General features: G+C 40.8%; 1 protein-coding gene across 2 annotated transcripts in view; it reads right to left on the bottom strand.

The window, feature by feature from the left end:
• Positions 1-5,225: 5,225 nt before the first annotated feature.
• The window catches only part of ARL15 (ADP ribosylation factor like GTPase 15), a 398,389-nt gene continuing 382,001 nt past the window's right edge, over positions 5,226-21,613 (bottom strand). Inside the window, exons 5-6 of one of the 2 annotated variants that reach the window (XM_029940907.1) lie at positions 9,292-9,489; positions 5,226-6,362 (exon numbers count right to left, since the gene is read on the bottom strand). In XM_029940907.1, coding sequence (XP_029796767.1) covers positions 9,337-9,489 — 153 coding nt within the window. In that variant the 3' untranslated portion in view covers positions 5,226-6,362; positions 9,292-9,336. Of the gene's footprint in view, positions 6,363-6,801; positions 9,490-21,613 lie in introns of those variants that run through there. The other variant, XM_029940906.1, reaches the window with a different exon arrangement.

The following is a 21,613-nucleotide window of genomic DNA, read 5'->3' as shown; positions in this document are numbered from 1 at the left end:
ATGAATGGTCAGTTGAATGACAAAAGACAGAGACTACAGAGGTCACAGGAGCTTAGTTTACCTGATCTAGAAGGCTCTAGGACCAGGGGAGGACAGGCTTCCCAGTTGCTGTTGTAGCCATTCTGTAACTTCATTGGTTATAAAATCTCACCATTTGTACCTTTCAACCTGTCTGAGCTCTTGCAGAGCTTTCTACCCGAGAAATGCAGAAGGAGAGTTGCTTTAAACATACTGGAATCCCAGTTGTCACCCTTAATTGCATGTTTCCTGTGTGCCAAGTGTGAGAAGCACTTTACATGCATGATTTTTTCCTCACCTTGATAACCCTTTGAAGTAGGTATATTGTCTCCACTGTGGCCAAGAAACTGAAACATGGCTAAGTGGTTTGTCCAGCGTCATGTGACTAGCAAAGAGTGGGGCCAAACTGCAAGCCAGCTCTGGCGGCTCCTGGACTATCACTCATTGTCCTGCAAACTTCCTCCTCAGAGTTAGGACAGAGATTTCAGTGGGGATGAATATGCCAGACTGGTACTCTTCTCTTACTTCTTCTTGGTACTGCCTTTAATTTTAGCTATGCTGGTGAGTGTGTAGTGCTATCTTGTGGTAGCACCTCACTATTTTAAAAATATCTTTTTTTAAGTTTATCTATTTATTTTCAGAGAGAGTGCTGACAGGAGGGGCAGAGAGAGAGAGAGAGAGAGAGAGAGAGAGAGAGAGAGAGAGAGAGAGAGAGAGAGAGGGAGACTCCCAAGCAGGCTCCACCCTCGGACCCTCGGTTTGAAGCCAGATGCGGGCTCCATCTCACAACAGTGAGATCATGACCTGGTCTCAAATCAAGAGTCGGACGTTTTAACCAACTGAGCCGCCCAGGGGCCCAGCATCTCACTATTTATATGACCTATTAATAGTTATTGGTCATTTGGATATGATCTTCATTTGTAAAGTGCCTTCTGTTAAGTTGATTGTTTTCTTTTTACCGATTTGAGCAGCTCTGAATTTACTCTGGCAACAGACTTGGTTTTATATTGTAGGTGTCTCCTATTTTGTGGCTTTTATTTCCCCTCTTCAATTTCTCTTTTTCCTTCTGTCTCTCTTCTGGAAGCTTTTTTCTTGGAAAAACTGCAGTTACACATTCGGAGGCAGACAACAAGTTATTGTGAACCTCCACGTCACCATCACTGGCTTTGACAGTTGTCACAAACAGCCAATCTTGTTTTATTTATACCTCAAGTTCTTCTGTACCTAATTATTCTTCCTTTCTCTACCTAATTATTTTGAAATAAGTCTCAAGCATAATATTTCATCCATAAACACTTTGGTGTCACCAATAGATAAGGGCTCCTTTAATAAAAAATATACAACCACAATTCGATTATCACACCCAGGATTAGAGTATTCTACTTCTCAAGGATTACTGAATTCATAAAATATGCAGTAAGTGCTTAAATATCTCCAGTTATCCCAAATTTTATTCTTTCCATTTTGGTATTTTGAATCAGAATCCAAATAAGGTCCACACTCTGCAATTGTTTGATAGAACTCTTCAGACTTTTTCTTTTTTTTAAAGTAGGCTCCACACCCATTGTGGGGCTTGAACTCACAAGGCTGGTATGAAGAGTCGCATGCTCTGCTGACTGAACCAGCCAGTGCTCTGTAGGGCTCTTAAGAGTTTTTAAATCTATAGGCTTCCTTGCTCTATTTCTTCTTTCCTTCCTGTCATTTAAGAAACCAACTCATTTATCTAGTCAAGTTTCCAATAATCTGGATTTAAAATTCTTTTGTTTTATTTTGTATTTGAGAGAGAGAGAGAGAGACAGAGAGACAGAGAGACAGAGAGTGAGCAGGGGAGGGGCAGAGAGAGACAAAATCTGAAGCTGGTCTCCAAGCTCTGAGCCGTCAGCAAGAGCCCAACGTGGGGCTGGAAGCCATGAGCAGTGAGATCATGACCTGAGCCAAAGTCAGACACTCAGCTGACTGAGCCACCCAGGCACCCCGCAACAGTCTGGATTTTAATTACTGCATCTCTGCATGTTTTTTACACCTCTATTCCTGTATTTTCTGCAAATTAGTACTTAGATCTAGAGACTTGATCAAACTCAGGTTCAATTTTTTTCTGGGCAAGAGCACTTCATAGGTGGTATTGTACACTTTTGTCAGGAAGCATATAATGCCTGGTTGTTTTCTTTTTTGGGATGTTAGTAGATGCTGATGATCATTGCCCAGATCCATGATTCCATTTCTGGGAGAACTGCCAAGTATAAATTAAACCACACATGGGGTGACTGGGTGGCTCAGTCCATTGAGTGGCCGACATCGCCTCAGGTCCTGATCCCACAATTCATGGGTTCGAGCCCCGCCTCAGGCGCTGTGCTGACAGTTCAGAGCCTGGAGCCTGCTTCTGATTCTGTGTCTCCCTCTCTTTCTGTTCCTCCCTGCTCACACTCTGTGTCTTTCTCTCAAAAATAAATAAATGTTAAAAAAATTTAATAAAAAAATAAATAGACCACACAATTAATCTCTAGTATTATGTGACTTGACTGGATCCTGCTATTTCACCTAAAAATTGGGGATGACTTGAAATTAACAAACTGAATGGAAGGAATGAGGTCTGTTTCAGTTTATTTCGTGATCCTACCTGGAACGCAGGCTCGTAAGCTGTAGGGGCACACGTTATAGTTCTCTGAGACGCAATTCTATCCTGGGGCTCAGGGCTGGTGAGGAGCGACCAGTACAGACTTCAAGTGTTCAGGAAATGAGAATGGTGTGGGCATGAATTTTGCAGGAGTGTTCTAAAATCAAAGATACATTAAATCCGGCTAAAAGATCTACTATGCCCAAGTACTATCCTAGAATAAATAATGGGTTTAAAGGGGTCTCTCCAGGTCCCAATATTCAATGAGGAGGAAATAAAGCAGCCTCCTGACATTCAGTTGAAACCCACAGCTCTGACTAGGTAAAAGATGCTGGTAAAAGATGTCTGGGCATGTGAATTGTGGCAGCAGCCTTTACTATTTGGGGTGGGGGGAAGAGACTGCCTCAGAATTAGAAAGTTGCTCTTAGAGATTTAAAATTCAACATTTCAAATACAGGTCATTTGTCAGATCAACAGACAGAATGATGAGACCAAGCTACTTCCAGAGAAGGAAGGGAAGCCCTTTGGATACAGAGAAGATAAAAAGAACAGTAGGGTGACAGAGTTTGGTTTTGCACTTTGGAAGCACTTTTGTGTGCTAGACACATGCTTTGTTGTTGCCGCAGTAAAAGCAAGCAAGCAAGCAAACAAACCAACCCACAGAAAACCCCACAAAAAATAAAAGGTGCTAGCTCTACAGAATTCTACTGAGAAAGATGCTAAAAAGAGGCAAAGACTTTTCTGTTGTTTTTGTGTAGATTTCTAGTTTTACTAATGGTCTCAAAAGAAACTAAATTATGATCAAAGACCATTTTAAATTAGGAGGGCTGAATACCAAGAATTAGGACCAAGAAAAAACAATTTAAAATCCAGAGATTCACATTTCAATTTTAACATCGCCAAAGCCCCCCAAATACAAGAATTCTCTAAGGTCATAGAAATACCCCAGCTTAACCAATGTTCTAGGAATTGAAGCCCTCCAATGCAGGGGCCAAGTCTGTCCTATTTACTGTTGTATCCCAAGCATCTGACATGATGTCTGGTACAGAGTAGGTATTCAACAAACACATGCCAAGGGGTTTTATCAAATCCCTTAAATTTATTGAAATCAAAAGTTCTAACTGTGACATAAAACCTATAAAAGGGACAATGGTAAGTTGACTCTTGACAAGCTGTCATCTGAAAATCCTGCTGAAGCTGCTTAATACAAGTGTTGGGTTGATACACCCCATGTCTAGAAAGTTGTAAAACAAGTGGAGAAGGCCAGAACCAAGCCTGACCTGCTCCAGATTATAGAGGATGACAGCCAGACTTACTGTTTGCATTCCTGTCTCTGCCTTTTGCTGAGCAGTTTCCATTCCAACCAAATCTTCTCATTTTTTATTTACCCTGATATTTATATGTCTAATGATTTAACATCATATCATACCAGTCTGGCCTTCAGGGTGCCCTTGACATGCATTTTTCTAATTGCCCTTCACATCTATTATGCACAAACCAGCCAGAAATCATCCTTCTCTGTGTCAGTCTCTTAGGTGAGACTCTCGTGGTTTCGCTTCCGTCTCCAGAAACAGCTTTCTTCACAGACTCCATTTACAAACCGCTCCCCTGCCCCCTCCCCACCACCGCAAGCTTGTCCAGACGCGGAGCGCATCATCAGGCCAGGCCTTCCAGCCATTCCACTGCTTGCGGAGCAATCATTTACAGGCATTTGGTGTTTTGTCTGACATCTGTTTGATGCTGGAGCTCCAGCCTTTGTCTCAATGAATCACTTGTCAGAGAAGGTTGTGGCATTTTAGGCTGAATTTCACACCTCCAAGGAAGGGTTGCCTGGGAGGTAAGGAATCTGAGGCTTATTTGAAACGACCATCTTGCCCACCTCCCAAGAGGACTATCCCACGAGGAAACAGGGAAATAAGGGACACTGGGGAACGTGATGCTTATTAAAGGCTTATTTTCACTGCCAGTGTGTGTGCTGTTCCCATGCACTTGAGCCATGGCTTTCCTCTCGGGGACAACACCGTCAAAGGACCTCCATGGTTCAGGTGTTGTCCCTAGAACGAACGGGGCTTAAATTTGTCTGTAGAAGATTTTTAGAGCATCACAAGAAGAGGGAGAGATTTTTGAATAAGGGGGAAAAAAGAATGAATCATTCTTTGTAGTTTGTCAAAGACCCTTTAAGTGTGATTTGATGGCTGTTCCCAAGTTGGTCCATGGATGTGGAAATGTCTGCTATCGCAGTGAGGTGTCCGGAGTCACAACGGGTCATAAGCCAGGCTGAACCTAGCAAGGCATGAGATCAAGGAGTCCCCTTCCTTATTTTCTGAACAGGGTACCGGTGACCTCACAACACTATTTATGGTAAGCAAGGCTGCTTTAAACCAAAGTTTGAACTGTTTCCTTATAAAATATATAAAATAAGTATTATTCATAGTGTCCCATGGAAACTCCCATTTGATCTGAGGACCTGGGGGGAACATGGAAGGGTGCGGGCAAGAAGCCGAAGAACAGCATAGGTGGCTTTTCCACACCGGCGTCCGGCGAACAGAGCATGCTAACAGAGATGGAACGCACCATGGGAATATACAGAAAATCGGAAAGGAAAACCATGCATTTATTACTTCACGTTGTTCTGTAATTAAAGAAGGATGCTAGACAAGGCATATGCTGGAGAGATGTGCCTTTGAAATTCTTGGGCTTCACAGAAAGTCACTGTATGAAGACTTTGTCACAAACAGAGGAAGTCCCAGGATGAGAAGTCAGAATTTCCAGCTTTGATCAAACAGTAGGTGGAAGGCCAGTTTCTCATTTAGGTTTTAATCTAAAGAGAATGGGAAAGGGGAGGAGAAACTGATACCTCATCTGAGGCTCTGGGGCTTCCACGGGATCCTTTTCATGTTCCTAAATCAGAGCAAGGCGGGTGGGGGTGGGGTAGGGTGCCAAAACGCAGCTCATCAGTCACTCGGTGCATCTGAGTTGGAAAACATTTAACCCTGAGATGCAAATCATTTACTCATGCTGAGTCAGTGGGGACCGAAAGCTGTGAACCCTTGGGAGCCAGGAATTCCCAACACGATGTGATAATGCATTTCACAGCATGGACTTCAGCTCTCCAGAACTTGGGTGGGGGAAAGAGAGGCAGGGAATCTATGCGCTCCCGAAGTTTCTGCATAACAAAGACAGATCCTCCCTCCCAAACTCAATGAAAATGACGGCTCCCAAAGGGTAACTCCCACTCCCCGTCCCCCTCCACATACTTTTTCCTTTCTGTTTGCACTATTAGGTCAGAAGGTTAATGAAAATGCACTCTAAAATTATAACGAGGATGAAGCCAGGCATGAATATAGGAGATTTCCACTCGAGTCTGAATACCCCATCTGGACATGAAGAAAACCCATTTGCTTAAAAATTTTTACAGTTCTGTCCACATTTGCTTGGATAGGTCTGAGATGCTTCCGAACTTGATAACTACTAATTGCCTACCGTGCAAACGGAACTAGGAATGCAGTTGGATCCCAGCTGAGAAGTGAAGTGTTGTGAGTAGTCAAACGATGTGTTAGGATAATGTTGCGTTTGGGACCCAACAAGAGCTGGGGTTTGAATTTTTCCTCTTCTACCGTGTACTTTTTTTTTCTTTTTCTTTCTCTCTCTTCTTCCATCCAGCTATCTTTTTTATTTTTCTTTCTCACTCTTTCTCTTTTACAGAATACTCCCATTCTTAAAGATGGACCTGTAAATACACAGCATTTCCTCAAGTCACTTAAAAATATTTATTTCCTCAGGGCAGCAATCACCACTAAGGGAAAGAGTTCATTGTCCCGGTCCCTCTCAGAACATTGCTTTTACAGCAAATATTATAAAATGATGCTTTGACTGAAAGATGACACTTTGCATTAACATCTCGACTCGGCTCACTCAGTCTGAAGAACAGCTCCAAGGAAAGTAAATCGCTGCTGAAGACAAACCAACTGCAAAAGACACTTGCTTTTTTTTTTTTTTTTTGTCTTTTAAAGTTTTCACACTGGCTTCAAAGGAAATGTGAATTAATCATTTGTTTTGACCCAAGAGCAGCAGAACTTATTTTGAAGACTTAAACAGGCAACACAAATGTAAACAGAAATCTGCGACTCCCAAATGCTAAAAGCTTGAAAGGAGTCAGTCCGAAAACATCAATTCTACTCAGCGTTTATTTTCATTTGAAGATAGTGGAAATCATATATAAATCACGGACAATACAAGGTCTTCTTGTCTAGCAATTGTCCACATGAATCTGTTAACTTCTAAGGATAGATACAGATCTTTGAAAATAGAAAGACAGGGCGAGGTGGCAGTTAATTAGCAACCGATACTATAAACTACAGTAGATACAAAGTTTTGTTGTATAAATTAATTGCCATTACAAAAAGGCAACTGCTTTAGCTAAGAAGGTACAAAAACGGGTGACTTCCATAAATATAACAAGAAGCTAAGTGAAGAAATACATAACAGACTGTTTTTCCTATATAATGTTGGAATATGCAAACTAACACACCTGTGGCACTTTACACGCAAGTAGGAATAGATGTACATGCACACCCGCTACCCACCCACACTCGCCTGTCCAAACCCCCTCCCCGGCCCCCAAGTGGGTTTCCAAAACACAGCCAATTCTAGGGTTACAAGGACAGGATGCCGCAGGAAGCAGCAACCCAGCGAGCGCAGAACTGCCAGACAAAGAAGGAGTCTTATTGACAGTTGTAAAGCATTAGGCGTCAGACAGAAACTTGTCAAAAACAGCTGTTGTTGGGTACTGATTGATAATGTTTTCATTCTGACGGCTGAGACACTGCAGACAGTCGTGGGTCTGAGAAGAAGCCCATCACTGGCGCACACATGAACACACACACACACACAACGGGAAGTCATTTAACAGATGGCTTAGGAGCACTCAGCCACAGTATCTTAAAAAGACAACATTCTACATTTAATGAACTTGCAGAGAAAGCAACGCCTAATGATCATTTATTTGTCACGGAACATGAGCACAACAGAACAGAATGAATGCAGGAATTGTGTCACTGGTCATCGGAATAAAAGTTTTGTGCAGCTCACGGATTATATAGTGTAAAAATATTCAAGGAAGCTGGAGACAAGATTGAATAGGAATCTTTTTGGATCTGTTCCATGGGGGGGGAAAAGGCTTAACGAAAGTGTTCGATGTTTCAAAGGGAATGATTTCATTAAAGTCCACCTACGAGATTAAACCACAAAAGCTATATTTGAGTGATGTCTATCTTCTGGAGAATTACAAGGTATGACATCACCCTGTAATACAGTGTGGGTCTGTGGTATCTGAGAACCAGTCTACGCTACCTAAAAATTACAAACATGTTTTTATTGCTCAGGTGAAAGGAGCACATTTGTATCATTTGGCCATTTTGCATTTTAAGTGGTCAAAAATCTATAAAATGTGCCAAAGAGTATTACATCCATAAACTTCAATATCCATAGATTATTCTTGATTTAGAAAAGGTCAAGGTGCTAAACCTTAGTAAAACTGCACCTTTATCTCTACATCATCTTATCATTTAAATTAAATGAAAAAAAAAATGAGTTCCAAAGATTGAATCTAGGCCCTAAAATGATTTGCTGCAGCCCCAGCACATTTTAAGGGCACACTGAAACCCCTGAAAATAGAGGTTTATAATAGGAATACTGATAGACCTTTAATTACTAGTTGGAGACAATAAGCGACTCCATTAACCTCCATTAGCACTTAATGGATGAATATAGGGATTCTGTGTTTGTCACCGTTGTCAATCCGCGCCAGCTGAAACCCTAGCCACAATAAACTCTACTTCATCTGACTCTCTTTAAAAATTGTATCTGTTATTTTAAAAATTATTTTCTTTCCTTCAATCAAACATTTTAGAAATTTTAGAAAAAAGATACCTATTTTATGTTGTAGCTTGACTTTATGCAGGGTGTCTTTCCATTTAAAAAAATATTTGAGGACTTGATGAAAGAGTAATCAATGACACGGGCATTGTGCCTAAATTCCCTCTCTTCTCAAAAACTAAAAGTCTTTCTCTTAAAAGGGGAGTGAGACTTCAGATCTGAAGAAATTATGCATCTCGTCTTTAAGTTCTTCCAAGTTAATTTTATCCTGGCAGGATATTCCTGTCTGATAAGGTGATTAATTGAAGTTTTTGGTGCTCATTTTTCTCTCATAATCCATAAGGCCCATATACAAAATACTATAAAATAAAACATGATAAAATAAAATAAAAACCCAAAACAACAGACATATTATGAGGAGCCCCAGTCACATAACACTCAACCCCCAAACCCAGGGAAAATGAGTCAAAGTTCAGATTTTCCCTGAGTCCTTCATAAGGGATTTGATTTCTGTGAGCCACAAATTCCATCCATTTTAGCCCAGAACACAGAAGAGCTGCTTAGAACAGAAGGAAGAGACATGCAGTGAAGATAATTAGTGGTAAACAGAGAATAAATTCTCTCTCAGTAGTGTTACTTGACGTTAATGCCGATGATAATTCACCTGATTTATGGAATATTCACTTGAATAGAGAGATGGGAGTCTGAGATAATTAGGAGAAAATGGATACTGAAGCCATTAAAGTCTTGATACCAAAATAAAATTAAAATGAGAAACTAACACAATAGGTTCAAGGCCTTTGGGAACCCGTGTTCTTTGCCAGATTTCACATTCTTACAGCTTCATGGTCTTTTTCTTCTAACAAATTTATCAGCTGAGAGAAACTGTCTTTCAGTGCATCCATGTCATCCAGCGAGCAGGGCTGCAGAATCCAGCGTTTTCCACGTGCAAGTGGTTCAAGTTCAAAATATTTTTTCACCTTAAGGGGGGGAAAACATAAATATGTTATTAGTTATATCAGAACTTTTCTTATTCCAAAATTTTGATAGTGATGAATTATGGGAGGGATTTCAAGGAGAACTTAGATGAACTGTGATGCTTAGGACTTTCTAGAACTTCATCAGCAGCTGTTGTTATAATGTAGGTTATATGTTGTGACCCAGGACTGTTTTCTTTAGGGGTGAGTGACCTGCGTGCAAGCCACCATTTCACCCATACATTTATCAGCATGGGAGGTCTGATGACGTCTGAGGAGGAATTGCATGTACCATTGCACAGGGCAAAATACGCTGCAGACGCCGAAAGATTCAAATCAATCAAAATAAGTCTAGCAGAACAACTTTCACGACCATCTCCTTGCTAACTTACTAAAATTGGTGACAATTTAGTATATACTCTATCAATTACTCAAGACTCAATTATTTTATCAAACACATGCATGATAAAAATTGTAATTCAAATAATCTTTTCTCTCTCTCTCCCTTACATTTCTAGTATCTATTTTTGAGACCTGGAAAAGCATTTTTTTAGGCAAGAGGATAGAAACCGAGTGTGTGTGTGCACACACATGCATATATAAACTTGTATATGTATACACACATACATAAAGTCTCCTAGTTTTTCTCTCCTAGTCCTGAATTTTCAGGGAGGTAAAAATCAAGACCTTATAACTGGTATGTAGGCAGATAATCTGCTATCTTAACAACCTGTTTGATTAATATCTAGTCACAAGTCATTCTTAAGTACACTGGTTGGGTACTAATAGTATCCAGGACTACTAACTCCTGACTGTGAAGAAATATCAAGTTGTTATGCCTTCCAGAAGTATCAACGATCTCTTAAAGGGTATAATCAAGTACAAAGTTCATAAAGCTCCCCTCCCCTCCCCACACTACATCACACAAGAACAGGACACCATATTTACAGCCCAGTGATGTTTATATAACATAGAGTAGAGTGAGTAGCAACATCAGAAGAACCAATGTTCGAAGGCATTCTTGGTCAACAAATTTCATTAAACCCCATGTGCCGTGGAAAATTCCAAGCTCTTACCTTAATCAATACTTGACCTAGAAAAACAAAGTGTCTTAACTGTATGCCATTCCCAAATGTGGTTTCATTTTCTCTTTATCATTGCAAGAATCAGACTATAGCAAAGGTACATCACCCAAAGTGGTATTAAAATATGTGTACTTTTTTTTTATGTGAGCAGAAAGGTATATGTAAAAATTCTACATTTTTATGCTAACTTGAGAACCACAAATATGCTAACATTCTACAGTTCAAATGTGTCCCCACAGTCCTTCTTTAAATAGTCTGCAAATTAATAATAAATACTACTACTTGAAAAAATCCTGTTAAAAGGGAAGGACTCTCATTAATTTTGATTCTGAAAAGTAATGAAAATCTCATTTCAGATCAGAAAATGGGTATACGACTTTGGAACAGCTTTTGCCCAAGGTATTTTACAAATCATGTTGTTAAGAGGATTCTCCCTTATGGAACATGTAAGGTCCATTCTTTCACTTTCTTTTCTTTAGAGCACTGAAAACAACCTACTTCCAAGAGAATCTGAAATTGCTTGTGCAGCAAGTAGCACTAGACCAGCTCTGCCCCACCATGAAGCCATTGGCCAGCAGGGGGCGATAAGAGTTGGCGGGGGTGAGGGGTGGGGGGTGGGGGGGGACAGGTGGGGACATGTTTACATCTAGGGCTCATAGGAAGAGCTGGGTGTTCTGAAGAGTCTACAATCAGAGATGTCAGACTGCCTGCTTCAGACTGCACTGCCGTGTGCTTACAATGCAATCCGGTGTTTGATCAATAACACCTCCCCTCAAGGGGGCAGACAGCACGTAACACCCAAGATTTGGTACATGAAGAAGTTATATGTTTGCCACATTTCATTACCTCAAATCTAAAGAGGCAGCACTTTTAGTATGGTAATAATGAGAAAAGGACTGATGGCAAGAAACTCAACAATATTTAAATAAAGAAAAAAAACTAACACAGTAAATACATGTTACTAAGAATACTTTCTTCAAATGGTTCACTTAAAAATTCATGGAACTGATCCTGGTGGCATATTAACAGTTAATTTGAAAACAATGCTAGATTTAAGTAGTCACCAAATACAAGTTGTGATATTTTGCAATACAGACCAGATCAAAAAAACACAAAAACAAACAAACAAAAAAACCCCAAGAAGGATTTACATAGTCGTTAGGTTGGTTTCTAGGCAACTGAAAATACAGACTATTGCGTAGGCACACTTGGAAGATAATAAAGATGTCTGAAGGTAGTTACACTTCAGAAGTTGTTCCTGCTGAATATGAAACATGAGAAGGAAATGGAAGGTTCGATTACAGGGTGGTCACCAGATAAAGAAGCCTAATGGTGTTAAGCTGACAAATATGGCTGTGTAACCCAAGATTTTCAGATCTGTAACCTAAGTGGGCATCTGACCCTGCATATTCCCCCGACTGGTATCCAAATGATTCCACACCATCCTATACTTATAATATCAATTTTAAAACAAGTCTGGAATTTCAGTGAGATTCAAGGACAGTGAGTGACCGTTTGCTGCCAGAACATAGCTTTTCCTTACCCTCAGTTTCAGGTTTCTAAAAACAAAGCAGATAATACAAGAGAGGGGTAAGATGGAGACCTCACGCTCTGACTTGAACTTTTGCATTAGGTTAACATTTTCATTTAGTTTCCTTATATTAACCTGAACTTCAAATTTTGCTTCCTCTATATAATTAAGACACAAATTACAGGCACATTTGACTTGTCCACCATGGCTTTTTTTGGTCCTTCCTTATGCTGATGTTTAATTTTAAAGAGAGGTGTTTAAGTTTGACCAACATAAATCATTTATTTTGAACACTTAATCAGCCGCTTAAATATTATTGTTCACTGGAAATTTCAGGAAGAAGGAAGAGGTGACTGTTTCACATTGGCTTCTAGAGATGGCACTTGGGGCACTGACATCAGAATACAGCTGCCTGGCAACCTGCAGTCAGTTGGCTATTTTCGGGTTAGCCACAGAGAGTGGGCATTTGTTAGTGGCCATGTATCCACCCTAGAGATAGGAAAACAAAGCCACCATAAGTAGCCAACCTATTTTAGCTATGTCACCACAGCCTGTCTTCAGTCATGCCACTGTGGGCTGACGTGTGTTCCTGCGTTCTGTGATTCACACACCGCATTTATTGTAAAGTCCTGATGTAACACAGACAACTCGACACCATCACATCGCCGCTCGTGTTGGCAGCAGCTGTGAGAATGGGAACATTACACAGCTCAGGAGACCCCCTCATTGGGTAGGAGATGTCCTTTATGCCTCTCTGAGTAGAGAAATAATCCTTTCCTACTTGCAGGGCCTCCAGTGGGGTTCTCTAATGATATTCATTGGTTTTCCTTTCTTGCCCTAATTTCACAAGCAAAAATTTTACTTTAATTTTTGCAAACCTGTTGTGACTACATTTCTAGAAGTCATGTAAATAGTTTCTGAACTGCAATGCTAAGTTTTTCCTTTTAAAAGCCTACAAATCTCATTTTATTTATAATAATAAACTGCTTGTTTTTCCTATTTTTGTTATTAAAGCCTGTAAGTAGTGTGTGCCCAGAGTTGGCCTCATTTTTCTTTAAACTCTCTGGGGATCAGGGGAGAGAACAGTCCAAAGGGGATGACTTAGTGTTTTTATGTGACAGAGTTAAGTTCTAAGCTCAGATATTTATAAACAGTGCTTTGACCCACGCGATTACGTTGTAAGACATTAAAGGGGTTAGGGTGTGTGACGGTTCTTCCCTGCATGGGGCTGTGTTGTACATCCCAGAAAACATCACCCCCAGTTCTAGTGAACTCAACGCCGCGAGCACCACCCAGTCATCGCTGTAACTAAACATGCCCCACCCCCTCCTAAGTCCGGAGCTCCACGTGAGGTGGTCCTACCCCTGGGAACGCAGGGGTCTCTTGCCCTGGCTGAGGCTAGAGATAGAAGAGATCTTCTATAGGAGCTCGATATCTGTTCTGCCCGGACTTCTCTGGATCTCCACCTACACACAACACGTATATTCCTTCTGGGGAAAAACTAGCAGATTATAACGGACCCTTTAGACTTGAGGGTGGCTGTGGTGCACGACAGTAGGGTGAAGATCAACATAAGGGGCTTTGAAAACGCGCATCCCGAAAGTTGGCTTCCCATTCAGCCACCACTCCCTAAACGACACCGGTGAGTGTGTGAAGGCAGCATGGGTGTGTTTCTGCGAGCGACCCGTGCCAGCGTTCCACCGGCCAACGTGTGGGGTTCCACTGATGAGAGCGGGAGACGGTCCGACCGAAAACAGAAACAGCAGCCCGAAGGGGCTTATTAAGATTTGTATTACTATCAACAATACTGTATTAATTATTATAATATAATATTAATTATATTAATAATGTATTAATATAAGTTAATAAGATCTGTATTAATGGGATTATAAGCCCCCCCACCCGTGGCTTTTCAGTGACCGTAAAAGACTGCTTGATACTGTACAGAAGAAGAAAAGCACCGGAGTCAAAGAAAGATTGGAAGATTACAATAAATCTGAATTCACCTAAGTCAATTTGAAAAAGAAGTATCTTGGGTCGCCTGGGTGGCATCCAGCTTCGGCTCAGGTCATGATCTCATGGTTTGAGGGTTCGAGCCCCACGTCGGGCTCTGTGCTGACAGCTGGCTCAGAGCCTGGAGCCTGTCTTCAAATTCTGTCTTCCTCTCTCAAACCCTCCCCTGTTTATGCTCTCTCTCAAAAATAAATAAAACATTACAAAAAATTGAACCAACTTCATTCTTAACTACTATGGGGAAACAGATGGATCTAACCTCTCCTCTTAAAAAAAAAAAAGATGAACAAGAAGTATCTCAGGGGATGCCTGGGTGGCTCAGTTGGTTAAGCCTCTGACTTCAGCTCAGGTCGTGATCTCATGTTTGTGGGTTTGAGCCCCGCGTCGGGCTCTGTGCTGACAGCTCAGAGCCTGGAGCTTGCTTCCGATTCTGTGCCTCCCCCTCCTCATGCTCTGGATCTCTCTGTCTCAAAAATAAATAAAACATTTAAAAAATTAAAAAAAAAGAAGTATCTCAGTAGAAGAATGTTCTAACACACTTTAGAATAAAGCACATTCTTTCTTCACCTCTGGAAAAGGAATCAGTCTCATGAAGGAGTGCAGGCTGACAACTTCAGCTCCTTTCAATTGTTTAAAATGTTTGTTTATTTTTGAGAGAGAGAGAGAGAGAGAGAGAGAGAGAGAGAGAGAATATAAGAATAAGAAAGAGTGGGATAGGGGCAGAGACAGGGAGACACAGAATCTGAAGCAGGCTCCAGGCTCTGAGCTGTGAGAGAGAGAGAGAGTGAGTGAGAAAAAAAAAAAAAAAAACAACCAGAAAGAGACAAACACAGAGTGTGAGCAGGGAAGAGGCAGAAAGAGAGGGAGACAAAGAATCTAAAGCGGGATCCAGGCTCTAAGCTGTCAGCACAGAGCCCAATAGGGGGCTCAAACCTACAGGCATTGAGATCATGATCTGAGCTGAAGTCAGACGCTTAACCAACTGAGCTACCCATGTGCCCCTTCAGCTCCTTTCAAACTGATCAGTCAACAGGAAAGACAAGACGGTAGGGATACTGGGTGAGGATCACAAGCAACGTACAGTGAGCCTGCAAGAAGAGCTAGAGTTGTAGATCTGATAGGCAGAGGGATCTGATAGGCAAGCATGGGCAGGAGCAAGAAGACACGACTCCATAACTATCTTGACCCAGAAGAGCCACTATTGCTTTCTTGTCTTTTTATTTTTTTAAATTTTTTTGGTTTTTATTTATTATTGAGATAGAAACAGAGCATGAGTTGGGGAGGGGCAGAGAGAAAGGGAGGCACAGAATCTGAAGCAGGCTCCAAGCTCTGAGCTCTCAGCACAGAGCCTGACATGGGGCTTGAACCCACGAACCGTGAGATCATGACCTGAGCTGAAGTCGGACACTTAACCAACTGAGCCACCCAGGCGCCCCTTTCTTGTCTTTTTAAATACACAACGTGTCCACTGTATAGCTTATGTTTTTCAAATAACTATATGAATGTTTTTTTAGGACAGGCTTGTGTTGGTTTTTCAACTCTTTTTCGTAAAAGTATGGCCTGGATGATAAATTTACCCCAGGGCTCCGATGAATAGGATGCTAGAGAGCCTGAACGAACTGTAAAATTTTGTAGGAGACTGTCCATGACGGTCAGAAAGGGAGAACTTGCCTCATCTTCACCCAAGTCCTCACTTTAATCACCACAGCGGATGCATCTATTGTAACAAGTTACCCTGGTGGAAACATTTGTATTGAAATGCTGACCACACGCCTTCTCTTTTCACCTCGAGGTACTGGGAAGTCGAAATGTAGGAGTCATGAAACTGGCCAGGGTTTGAACTACTTACACCACAGAAATCTACAAAGGCAACAAACCAAGACGTTTTTCTTTCCAGAGGTCAGCTGTAAAGCACTTACTGGCACATATAAGTATGTGCATCTTGTATGTGAGTTTGCAAAGGGGCCTTCGTTCTGCGATCTTAATTGCTGAAGCTCGTGGAGTAGGCTTAACTTGGTAACCTTCCCAAAGTCAGAGAGAACTTTGTCCACACCGTGGCTCCAGGACTGGGTCTGGAGATAAAGTGGCAGGGCGTCATTAGGAGTCCTCAGAGTGCGTTCTTGGCAGCTTGTTCAAAGAAAGGTTAGTCTAGAGAGAGCAGTGCCAGCTGTTCCCCTATTCATTGTACCTCTTGCAGGATTTTGAAATCCATAGAAAAGGTATTAAATATGTCATTAAAGGCAGAAATAAATAATACAAATAAAACCCAATTTGCCAGAGTCCCTAAGATATTACAACCCAGAACAGATACTGTTTCGTTTTTACTGAGCACCAAACTAATAGGGACCAGAAAACAACACTCTGATGTTAACCAATACGACGGTATTACTTTGGGAGTGCAGATCTATCATGGATGATAGAGTTCGAGAATGCTAGGTGTCACATAAAAGTGCGGTTCTGGTAAGATTGCCTCTTCTTAATCAAAGTGCAGCCTGCTTGACCTTGAAATAATTAAAAACCAGACAAATGCCTGCAGGTTACGACCTGGGATTGAGCCCTGCCCTTAGGAGAAGTCTTCTTGCCCAATCAGTAATCTCTGATGTGTAGAAAATGTTGTATGTTGTGACAATAATTATACAGAAACCCAGTTTCCCATTGCACAGGAGAAGTTAGGATGTCCCAGGAGAGTTGAATAAAGTCATTTCATTGCTTTGGTGGAAGGAGTTAGAATCTGAAAAGCATTCCTGTTTTTTACTTAATCTGCTAACCTAGAATTAGGGAACAAGTCATATCTATTTTCTCTTTTTGATATGCCTAGAAGGTTTGTTTTATTCTCCTATCCCCAAAGCTTGCTTATCAGACAGCCACTGTCGAGAGGCAGAAATGAGGTATGGATTATGGATGGTTCCTGTCTTTAGGGGCCGATGAAAGACAGCCAGTATTCATGTAGAGTATCTCCTCTTGTCCAGTGATTCTACCTGGCCCTCCTGAGCCTGGAGTGATTCCTGTATGCAGGCCTTTGCTCCAGCTTCGGCTTCCAACCCACGGTGCCTCCATCTACAAAAACCAGCCTACAGACATTCACATTTTTATACATATGAGGTCTTCCTATCACCTCAAAGGGGAAGCCTTAATGTAGAAGAAACTTGAAAAGTAGAAGGGACCATAGCCATGCTTACTCACTTATCTATGGCTGCTTTCATGCTACAAGGGCGAAGTTGAGTAACTGCCACGGAGATAGTATATTCCACAAAGTCTAGAATACTTACTACTTGGCCCTTTACAAAGCCAACTGTCAATCCCTGGCTAAAGCAGCTTGAAGCTTCCTACTTTGTTCAGCAGGGGCTCAAGGACTCCCTGGGAGAGGCCCGAGGGGCTGGCTTTCCAGGCCTTGGCATAACCATCTCTTCCCCATTTTTGGCTCATACTTTAGGGGGCCAGAGAAGTTGGCTTTCCCAAACTGGCCGGGCTCCACTTATAATTTCAGATGCCTTGGATAGTAGTCTAACACAAGAGACTTGACTAGAGAAGGGTCATAAAACCATATTTTCACCCTCTGTGTTCAGCCTGGGTCTCTTTTGGGGGGAGACTTCCTAATGGCAGCAGAATTAACTAGGGCACAGGGTCCACGACCTGTCAATCTAAAGTTTTTGGTGTCCTTAAGGATGGCCCTTAGTACAGAGCAATACTAGGTATTGTTTCTTTGCAGTTTTAAAAAGGAATGTGCAACTTATTAACTTTACAATGTCTAAAATCTAGTTTTTCCTGAAGCTACTATATTCAATTTGAAAATCTTACCATTCTATCTATGTATCTTATAACTTTTAACAGTACATTTGGGAAGTTGAATACTGTTTAGGTCCTTTTATAAACTTAGTTTAATTAACCACTCTTAAACATTTCAAAACTCCATTTATAAATTTAATATATTCAATTTCTTTTTTAATAACCAAAACATCCTCAAATACTTAAGAAGTCTTTCTTTTTTCCTCAGCAAGAATTTTTAAACATTTCTCCAATGAAACTTATAACTTCAATGACTCTCAAGCTCTGGTGCTTTCTAATACTATTTACAAGCTTAACTAAATTCTCATGCCTTTCCACATAGGAGGCCAATTCTGAAACAATTTATACATGTATTATAATTACAAAGTGAATGTACCAGGTTGACCTAAATGTAATATATACTTAAAATTGAAGTATTAATATTATAGATTTGGGCATTTCATCATTTTTATACTTTAAAAATTTTTATTTTAAGTAGGCTTCATGCCCAACACAGAGTCCAATGTAGGGCTTGAACTCATGACCCTGAGATCAAGACCTGAGCTAAGATCAAGAGTTAGATGCTCAACCAACAGACCCACCCATGTGTCCCTATCACTTATAGTCTTAAGGTTAAAATTTCCAGGGTTAAGAAGACTTTCCCATTAAGGAAACAACTTTTTCCATCCCAAATGAAATGGGTTATCATTGTACCCATGGTTCTCATCTCACTGAACTTGAGTTGCTTTTCAAACAGAGGTTTTGGGCTGAAATGTGACTGGAGATACAGGTATCCAGGGCAAAATCTTTGGAGTCACTCATCGCCAGCTTGGGAAAATAGTTGCCGCAACAAAGACAACGTCCCGATTTTCAGAGGGGACTGTTGGCTCGTGGATGTAAGTTACCATTACCTGTTTCCTGGGGTCCACTCTCAGAGGCAGACACCCTTCCTAAAATACTAAAGAGTTTCTGTTGCTACTTACTTGGATTTTGCATTTCTTTAGCACACACCTGAATACCTTTTCGTTCCAGCTCTTCAGACACTTAATTTCCATTTATTGAGATACAGTTTGCAGAGTGTAAAACTCACCCTTTTAAAAGTGTACAAGTTAGTGATGTTAGTATATTCCCAGATATCTGCAATCACCACTGCTCTCTAACCTCCAGACATTTTCACTGCCAGTAAAAGAAACTCTACCTGTTAGCAGTCAGTCCCCATTTGCCCTTTCCCCCAGACCTTGGCAGTCATTAATTTACTTTCTGTCTCTATGGATTTGCCTGTTTTGGATATTTCAAATAAATGGAATCGTATAAAACATGGCCTTTCGTGTCTGGTTCCTCTCACTTAGCACAACATTTTCAAGGTTCGTCCATGTTGTGGCATGCATGAATGTTTCTATTCGTGGCTGAATGATATTCCATTGCATGGACATACCACATTTTATTTATCCATGTTTATCAGCTGATGAACACTTGGACTATTTCTACTTTTTGGTTATTTATGAATTTAGTTATATAGAGCCATTACTTTCTCCTTCAAACAGGCTTTATCAATAATTATCATATAAATTAATGAGTTAGGATATAAAGACTCAATGGGAATGAGGTATCTTCAAAGGTCAGGGATGAACTCTATTTTCACTCAGATTTATGAGACTATCCTAGTTTCACTTGAGCAAATTCACAGATTTGGGTAATTACTTTTAATTTTTTCAGGTGTAGGAGACGTCAATTCCTTGAAGGCACAGACAATGAAAAGAAGTGATTTTGTAGTCTCTGATGTACACAGTTACAATGCCATACATAAAGAAGATACCCATTTATTGACTTTTAAACAAGTGTGAAGAGCAGAAACATAATGAAAAGGACAAGAGAGTACGTCCTGTCTTTTATCTCAGATTAAAACGTGAGGAAAGGAAGGAAACTGAACAGTGGAGAGAAGTTGCCACTCCTTTCAATTAGTCAGGCTGAGGTTTCATTCGGGAGGTGGGATTCCATGAGCAGTTTCAAAACCGTAGGTCTAATTGGTTTAAACTCTATTATACATATGCCTACAGGCAGCTGCAATGAATTGTTTTGCAAACAGAAAAGTAAGCAACCCCTCATGGAAAATAGACCCATTCCAGAAAGCTCAAAACCCAAAGGACACATATGGTTTGAGCTATTCCTTTAATCTGTGTCCAAACAAAGCATCTAATTCTTATCTCAGAGAATGGAAAGCACTGACATATGCGAAAAGAGAAGCATCAGTGCACTTGTCTTTGCATGCAGGTGCAGGCATCAGACTTCTCAATAACATCTATAACATTGTTATTAATTACAGAGGCAGCCAGGTTTCAACAGCATGTCATTTTCTTTTGCTCTCCTCTCCCTTCTGCAACCAATTCTATTCCTCTCTTTCTAAAGAGCATTCATGTCTGGTACCAACACATTTAGGGTGTTATACTTGATTCTGCACCTTCCATGCCTAAGAGAATACTTACTTATGATTTACCTTTATTTCAAAAAAGCAAACATTATAAGTAGGAAGAAATGTATCTATCAAAAACTTTTTTCCTGGCAATGGAATATGGCTGTTTAAACAGTTCTACCTATATCTGTATGAGAGCTAGTCAAGTATGTACTAGACAGGAAGGAGAGTTAATGAGTGAAAGCCCCAAACACATCAGAGACAACCAATTAGCTTGTCTGAAACCCAGGCTTGTAAAGCTATCAGTAACTTATAAAATGGTCTGCTACACACGAGTGAAATGTTGTTTAAATGGCTTGCTTAACTGGATGCATTCACCATGAAATTGATTCTTTTAAGGTTATTTTTTTAAACTTAATACTCATTAACTGTGCATATTGAAATGGCTGGCTTGGTGGGAGGGTGGATAGATATGTGGGTATTATAAAGTGCAGGTTGAAGATATGAATTCCATACTTTCTGGGGTTAAGAGGTATTGTGGCAAGAACCTCATCAATTACCAACAGTTGTGTCTGCCTCAGTAACTGAACGGGATCAACGCAATTAGATCATTCCTCCTCCGCCTTGCTCAATGCTTAGGTAAAGACCGGTAGATGTGCTCTGAGGACCTTTCAATGCTGAGAACACATGCTTTTGTGTCACGGAACTGCACTTTTTTCTACCACAGCCTGTGATTCTGCAAAAATGGCATGAGGGAGAGAAGTCCTGGAGCCTGGTATGTTTCAAATCCAACACTTGCCTCCCAGGGCGCAACTTTCATCCCCTGAAGACTTACTTCCCTAAAACAGCTGAGGTAACTTCATGCTGGCGGACACAGGAACGACAATCACTATGCTATGCTGTATTTTGAGTTTTCTTAAAACACTGTATATTTTGAAATTGTTTTTTGGCTGTGTCTCACATTCAGCCTTCTTTTCTGTTACACAAGGCTCCGGTGCCACGAATGCACTTTTGATTGATCACGACTGGTCTTACAAGAGAGCATGCTTTGACTCTGGCAGGCCTTATTCTTCTTCCCGCCTAGTCCTTACTGGTGCCTTTCATCCCCTTCACAAAACCACTACCAGTTGGTCAATGCAAGTAATTCTTTGACTTAACAAAATACTAGGGGAAAAAAAATGAGTTTGAACAATGGCCACACAAATATCTTTTAAAAATAGTTTATATTTTCTAGCTTATTTGGCTTTTGTAATGGGCTATATATCCCCTCAGTCTTGCAGCTGTGAGGTGTGGGAAAGCAATGCTGGAGTAACAATCCAAAAT

The sequence above is a fragment of the Suricata suricatta genome, chromosome 6, assembly GCF_006229205.1.
Source record: "Suricata suricatta isolate VVHF042 chromosome 6, meerkat_22Aug2017_6uvM2_HiC, whole genome shotgun sequence".
NCBI classification, from domain to species: Eukaryota; Metazoa; Chordata; class Mammalia; order Carnivora; family Herpestidae; genus Suricata; species Suricata suricatta.
Note: the sequence above shows the minus strand (reverse complement) of the source record. Positions and strands in the feature narration are given on the sequence as shown.